Genomic DNA, 7,916 nt, shown 5'->3' on the forward strand with positions numbered 1-7,916 from the left:
ATAATTGCAACTTAATGCAAATTTGAAAAAAAATTGTGAGTCACGTTTGGAAGATTTCACCTTCAACTCAGAAAAAGACATTATTTAGTTTGATCTAAATAAATGCAAAATAATGAAAAAAAGAAAAATATGTTAAATAAAAATTCTGCAACAAAAAGTAATATAATAGGTAAAAGAATAAATAAAACGAGTAAAAAATTATATAGTAGGTAAAATGTGTAAATATTCCTTTTTTAATTATTAGAATATTTTTGTAAAAAATATAGCTTCCGAATCACGTAGAGTTCTAAACATGTTTTTTCTACATCCAATTAAAACTCTAATGAAATTATCCAATCATATAACCAAATATTACAAACTTAACAATTAAAACTCTTAACAGAGAAAATAATTCCACTTAGGACGATTATTCGGTACATTTATAGTTCGATTGTTAGCTTATGAGCGCAAATAAAGACGAAGGCATTAGCATTTCTTCGAATTGGTTTATAATAAATTGATCAAACAACTGATTGCCGAAAACAATTGACAATTGATTCGGCCATCCACCGAAAACCCCCCTCGAAAGTGATGCTCTCAAATTTTTCACTCTCAGACCAGCAATAAACGAATTATTTTCTTCCTTTCTTTCTTTTTTGACTTTTTAAAAATTGTAGTTCTACCTTTTTATCATAATTTTTAAGTTAAAATTATAACTATACTTGTAAAATAGTATCTAAGAATTTTAAAGACCTTTTTAATTAATCATTGAAATTACAGTTAAAGGAACTCCATTTAGTAATTAATCAGAAGCATCGTGTAAAATTTTTCTCACGCGTTTGGTTCTTTTTTTCATGCCAGCTTCTGGTTTTAAACTGACCTCATAAGGAAATCGTACGTGAGGAATCTTTTCCGAACGACCTTCGGAAGGAAACGGTATCGAAAGGGGCTACACCCTCTCGGGCATCTCCCTTGTCATGTGATTGATTCAAGATTCCCATATGGACACACCTGCTTTTTCTACTGACCACACAAATGTATATAAAGAGGGAGAACATCTGATAACATCAACAGTTGGTTTCTCTCTGTACATCCAAACAATTAATCATGAAGGTAAAAATAAATTTTTTATCAATAATTTTCTTTTAAATTCTGTTTCATTCTAACTTATTTTCAAATATTAGTTAAAACTAGAATTTTTCAACCTTTTCAGCTTCTTCAGCAACTTTAAAAAACTTTAAAAAAAATTATTTTTCATTGCCTACTGTAGAAGTTTTTTTCGCGTGGTACACTTATACCCCCTCTATAATTTTTTTCGTAATTAGAATGTTTCGATTATATGGTAAAAAAATTTAACTTTCTATAAATGAGGATATAATGAAGGTAAAAATTAATTTCTTTTTTCGATAATTTTCCTTCAAATTGTTTATTTTCAAAAATTAACTAAAAGCAGAATTTTTAAGCTTTTTTTTAAAGTTAATAACATCATTAGCGACGTAAAAAAACTCTTTAAAAATTTTTTTTCTTTGCCTACTGTGGAAATCATTTTTGCACAGTACTCTTATAGCCTTTCTATAATTTTTTTCGTAATTAGAATGTTTCGATTATACGGTTGAAAAATTTAACTTTCCATAAATGAGGATATAATGAAGGTAAAAATTAATTTCATTTTTCAATAATTTTCCTTCAAATTGTTCATTTTCAAAAATTAACTAAAACCAGAATTTTTAAGCTTTTTTTTAAATTTAATAATATCATTAGCAACATAAAAAAAACTCTTTAAAAATTTTTTTTCTTTGCCTACTGTGAAAGTCACTTTCGCATAGTACTCTTATAGCCTTTCTATAATTTTTTTCGTAGTTAGAATGCTTCGATAATACGGCTGAAAATTTTATCTTTCTATAAATAAGGATATAATGAAGGTAAAAATGAATTTCTTTTTTCAATAATTTTCCTTCAAATTGTTTATTTTCAGAAATTAACTGAAACCAGAATTTTTAAGCTTTTTTTAAAATTTAATAATATTATTAGCATAGTAAAAAAAAAACCTTTAAAAATTATTTTTCTTTGCCTACTGTGGAAGTCATTTTCGCATAGTACTCTTATAGCCTTTCTATAATTTTTCTCATAGTTAGAATGTTTCGAAAATACGGCTGAAAAATTTAACTTTCTATAAATAAGGATATAATGAAGGTAAAAATTAATTTCTTTTTTCAATAAATTTCCTTCAAATTGTTTATCTTCAAAAATTAACTAAAACCAGAATTTTTAATTTTTTTTAAAATTTAATAATATTATTAGCAACGTGAAAAAAACTCTTTAAAAATTATTTTTCTTTGCTTACTGTGGAAGTCATTTTCGCATAGTACTCTTATAGCCTTTCTATAATTTTTCTCGTAGTTAGAATGTTTCGATAATACGACTGAAAAATTCAACTTTCTATAAATAAAGCAATAATAAGGTTAAAAAAAATTTTTGAATAATTTTTCTTCAAATTGTTTTTTATTAGAACTTATTTTCAAAAATTAGTTAAAACCTGAATTTTTAAGCTTTTTCAGGAAATTCAATAATAGCATCAGCAACTTTAAAAAACTCTTACTGTAGAAGATATTTTCGTTTAGTACTCTTATACACCCTCTATAATTTTTTTTTATAGTTAGAATGTTGAGATTATACTGCTGAAAAACTTAACTTTCTATAAACTACAAGTTCTTGCTGAACACCCTTCAAACTTTAATTTAATCGTTACATTTATTAACTTTCTGTTATCCTTGATATATTTTTTCAATATTTCTATCACAATATATGTAATCAATTTTGCAGTCTTTGATATGAATTTCAAGATCCAAAAGTTAACTCATTTAATTTATTTAATCAGTGTTTGTTTGTTGCCTTTTCTATATTATTATTTTGAATTATTTCATAAATAAAAATATAATCATAAATATAATAAAAAAATATAATCATCAAAATTTAAGAATGTCTCATGGTTTAGACAATTTTAAAAAACATTTATTTTACATTTAATTTACAAACAAATTATTTTTAGGTCTTCATTCTCTTTGCTTTATTTGCTGCAAGTCAGGCTGCAGTACTTCTTCACCCAGCTGCTGTTGGTACCGGTGGCAGTACTCAATACCGAAGCCAAGACGTAAGTTCTGAGTTGTATTTTTAATGTATATAAATTATAAATATTTTCCCCCAAAGACTTAATTTTAATTTGAGTAACGTTAATATAAATATTTTTTATTAAATAATATTTTCTTTTAGTTTAGCTCTAATAGTTCAAAAGAACTTTTATAACTTCATTTAAAGTTGCAATTATTCTTTATCTGTTATAGTTTTGAATATTGGATTTGTCGAAAATACTAATTTTCGGTCAGATAATTTAAAATTTTAATGTTTTGCTGTATAAATGATTTAACACGATTCTTTATTTTAAAAAATGCGCCAGGGTACCTAGTGATCGCTTAAAATATTTTAACACTATAATAATTTTAAAGCTTTTGCCAATGAATTCTAACACTTTTTTTAAAAAATTTATATAGTAAATAATTTCAGATATTACTTATTAAGGGCGATGAATATGTAAGAAAACAATATTTCTTAACGATATTTATAATTACATCTGCCTAAGGATGTTAAGTACGACCTAATTTAAGTCAAAATCGCATCAATTGTTTCTCATTTTCACATGCTAAGAGTAGGAAGGGATGACTTGGTTGGTAGGGCGATGGCACAATGTCCAAGAGGTCGTGAGTTCTATCCCCACTGACCGAAATAGTAAATTAGTAAATGGTGACTGGTGCTCGTTAAAGCTGCTAGGTCACAAAGTCCCCCATGTTCCTATAACAAATCATGTATCTGGGATTACTGAATTGGAGATTGATCGTTCTCTGGTTCAGGCTAAAATTACGATCTGTGGATGTATGCATGGGTTCACCCTATAAACGGGATGTGACATGTGTGTGACTAAAGTCGTATTCTTGGCCATAGATGGAGCCACTGAGAAACAAGAAGCGCACGCTCTGCTTTAAACTTACTAAACAGTCATACTGGTATTAAATAGGGACATTTCCATCTTTTTTTTAACTTGAATTTATTGAATTTTATTATTAATATTTTTCACATAATTAATTCTTTTCCACAGTAGAAAAATTAGAGTAGCCAAGAGCTTAAAGAATAAATGATTTACTTTTTATTAGTAAACAATTTTATCCAACATTTTACTCACAAAAATATTTCATGTACAATTTTGCAGAAAACAGACGAGAAAAATTTTTTTTTATGAATTATAAGGATTACCTAATATATACATCTCTATAGCATTGTTATATCGCTTGATATGTTATTATTTCTAAAAGTTAAAAAAAAATCACAAATTAAAGACAAATTTTATATAAATTGAAAAGCAAGGATGAAGAAAGCGTATTTTTAATAATTTGAGTTAAAAAAAATTTTTACTTTTATTTTATTCACTCACTGAATCAATAAACCTATTCATGGCTGAAAGTAAAGATCCAGAATTTCTAATTAATTAGTCTGTATCAAGCGTGAACAATCGGTGGAGAAATAAATTTCTTTTTTTGGGCTTATTTTTTTCTTTCATAATTTTTACTTTTTTTGTTGTTGTTGAGATAACAAACTAAAAACTTCAAATGGATTGCGATATTTCATTATAAAGCGTAGCGAAATTTAATTAAAATCGATTAATGTGCTACCCTATGTTCTTCCGAAATGATATGATACTAACTAGAGTGATAAAATAAAATGAATTGATACTAAAATAAGTAAAAGAAATATTTTGAAAAAGTTAGGACACAACTATCAAAGAATTATTTGCTGGAATTTTGCCTTTTCTTCCCTATAAATATAGAATTAGAGTAAAAAATTTAAAAACCTGACATGCCACCCTTTTAAATAACCATTTACATGGAAAAAAATTCTTTTAAAATTTCCATACTGTATGGCCATGATATCTATAATAAAAGGAAAAAAAATGCATTTCAACGAATAAAAACCAAAATATACGTTATTTATGCCTTTTATTTGGTCATGTTTTCGTTCATATCGAAATGGCTTATAGTTATTATTACCTCAGATTTAGCAAAAAATACAAAAAGTAAATTTTACCGAACAAATGGTTTTAATGACATGCTCTAAGATATCATGATGAAATTACCAAATTTTACCCCATTGACCACATTTTATGACTTTTTTATTATAAATCCATATTTCATTGTTAATTTTACCTAAATTGGTAAAAACTTTTGAGTTACTTGGTGTCCCCATAGCGATAAATTTTACTATACTTTTTTCTCAGAGTACTATTTATACGCTTTAATACGTGAATTTTTAGATATTACAAGTGAAAGTGTTTTTATTTCAAAGAAAGCTGTTTTAAAAAAATTAAGAAAGACATATTTTTCTTTTACAGAATTTTGGAAACTACAACTTTGGTTATGACGAAGGCCATCTTACTGGTGGAACTTTCCGAAAAGAGACTGGTGATGGACATGGCAACGTTGCTGGCTCTTACGGATTAAGAGATGCCGATGGTCGAATCCGAATTGTCAACTACGTAGCAGATGCTGCTGGTTTCAGAGCTGACATCAAGACCAACGAACCCGGTGTCGAACCTAAAGATCCTGCCCATACTGCCATCAACAAGGCTGGATTGGTTGTTGCACCAGCCCATGCTCCAATTGCATACGCTCCTGCAATTCCAGCTGCACATTTCGCTCAAGCACCAATTGCTTATGCAACTCACCATCTAACAGCCCCACACTACGGTTATGCTTACCACTTTTAAAGATATCTAAGTACAATAGGTTAATTTATTTTTCAGTTCAATGATGTTCTAAACAGAGCTTATGTCGAGTATAGAAATTCCTGCATTTAATGCAACATTGATCGTTTTACGCAAGCACAATGCATTTTAAGACAGCAGCTTAATTTCTTCGTGCATTCAATAAATGCAAAATTCATTTATACCCGAAATGGGGAAATTCTTGTCGCAGCTTTATGCAATCACTAAATTTTCTTATGTTTTTGCTATATTGTTCTAGACAAACTAAGATGAAGCTCAAAATTTCTGTTGTAGCTTTACACTATCTCGTTTTAGAGAATCTGGAGTGAAGCTCCATATCTGGTGGCTTAGTTTTCAACAATTTTCCTTCTTTGCAATAATGTGCAGCTTTTTAACATTTCTTAAAAAATTTAGTTTTGGACAAAATGCTTGAAACTGAAAGCCATTATTTTCTTGTTTCCTTTAACATATCCTTTTAATTTTATACTTTTTTCCTAACAAAGAAATTTATTTCATATACATTTACTTTCTACAATCAATATTTTACGCCCTTCTCCTTTAGAATATATAAGTATGAATTTGATATTTTTCTTTAAAAAATGTGTACAAAATTTAAAGCGATTTGATTATTTAAGAATATAGATTTTAATGAAACTAATATTCACTGTAAAGATTTTACCAATTTCATAATAATTTATTTCATTTTTGATTGTTAAATTACCACAAAACGGAAAAGAATTTTACCATCATAGTTTTTATCCTTTTTATCATTGGCAAAGAATATGATTTCATACACAGCATCCTAATTTATATTTCCATTGTTAAAAAATAAATGTATGTTATATGTTTATCAATAAAATCTTTTCAAATCTCAATTTGTCAGTTTAATTATTCTACAATCTCAGTATTTAAAATATTAAGATATATTGAATCGTAAACTTAAATTCTGGGATATTTGTAATAGTAACTGTTTTAGTTACAGATGATTTGGCACTTAGAATAAATATGGGCTGATCTAAAATTAAATACTTTTGAGAGAATGTAAGCACATATACTAAAGACGATGATGGTAGTTTCAAACTCTTTTAGACAAGCAAAGGAAGCAGCATTACATCATCTTAGTTGTATATCACAAAATCGAAGTCAAGTAACAATTTCTTCCGAGTATTTTAACCCTATTCTGACTTGATGAAATTTTGAGACTAAAACCCCCAAATCACTCGTTGGCTTTCAAAATTTGAACTTACATAAAAATTTTTTTTTAATATTTTGAACAGTGGACCCATTTTGCTTTTGCCGCTCTCAATGCTCAATTCCATAGCCCTGTAACTTTGAACCAAATCCAGAAGACAACAGTCAAAGGCAATAATTTCGATAAGCTTATTTTTGTACAGGGCGGAATTCATTTCATTCAAAAGCTCATTTTTGTTTGGAAAAAATAACCCATAGAGGAAAACTATGAAAACAGCTCATGGTTATTCCGATGGCAAGAGTTTTTTGAATTCTGATTATAAACCACTTGGGATAGTTTACCTTAGCTTAGCACCGTGGCCGGTATGAGCCGAGAATTATAAATTGTTGAACTTTGAATTAGTTCATTTTCTAATTATTAAGTTTTTAAATTAAAATACAATATACAAACTCAGTGCTCATAGTTGGACGCATAAAATGTGAGATATGCAATTTCCTAATAAAATAGCAAAGATAGTTAACTTTCATTTTGTAAGTCCTGTTCGTAAACTGATTTTTTCCTTTATTCATCTGTTATTCGAAGTTTTGAGGCCCTAAAAAAATAAATAGCACAAACAGTTCAGTCCAACCTTCAGCTACTTGCAGCTGAGATCCCTCAAATAAAATAGAATCTTTTTTAGCATATTAACAATTTTACAATAGACGCTATCAGTAGTTGGAAAAACTAATTTTTCTTTGCAGCTAACTACAAATACAACTACTTTATTACAATTGTTGTTAACTACAACTACTTTTTTAAATGTAGCGACAGCAAACTACTTTCAAAATGTAGTCACTACTCTTTTTAGAAGTCAAACTAACTGAAGAACTTAATTTTTACCAATATTCAAAATAATTTGGCCAATTTCCAATAGGCTTGGTGAAATATGAGTAGATA

General features: G+C 27.9%; 1 protein-coding gene across 1 annotated transcript; it reads left to right on the forward strand.

Moving 5' to 3' along the window:
* The first annotated feature begins 959 nt into the window (after positions 1-959).
* LOC107453972 (cuticle protein 14-like) lies at positions 960-6,663 on the forward strand. The gene is made up of 3 exons (XM_016070998.3): positions 960-1,092; positions 3,029-3,130; positions 5,417-6,663. Exons 1-3 carry the CDS (start codon positions 1,087-1,089, stop codon positions 5,789-5,791), a joined length of 483 nt encoding a protein of 160 aa, XP_015926484.1. The 5' UTR covers positions 960-1,086; the 3' UTR covers positions 5,792-6,663.
* The last annotated feature ends 1,253 nt before the right edge of the window (positions 6,664-7,916 follow it).

Source organism: Parasteatoda tepidariorum, chromosome 4 (assembly GCF_043381705.1).
Source record: "Parasteatoda tepidariorum isolate YZ-2023 chromosome 4, CAS_Ptep_4.0, whole genome shotgun sequence".
Taxonomy (NCBI): domain Eukaryota; kingdom Metazoa; phylum Arthropoda; class Arachnida; order Araneae; family Theridiidae; genus Parasteatoda; species Parasteatoda tepidariorum.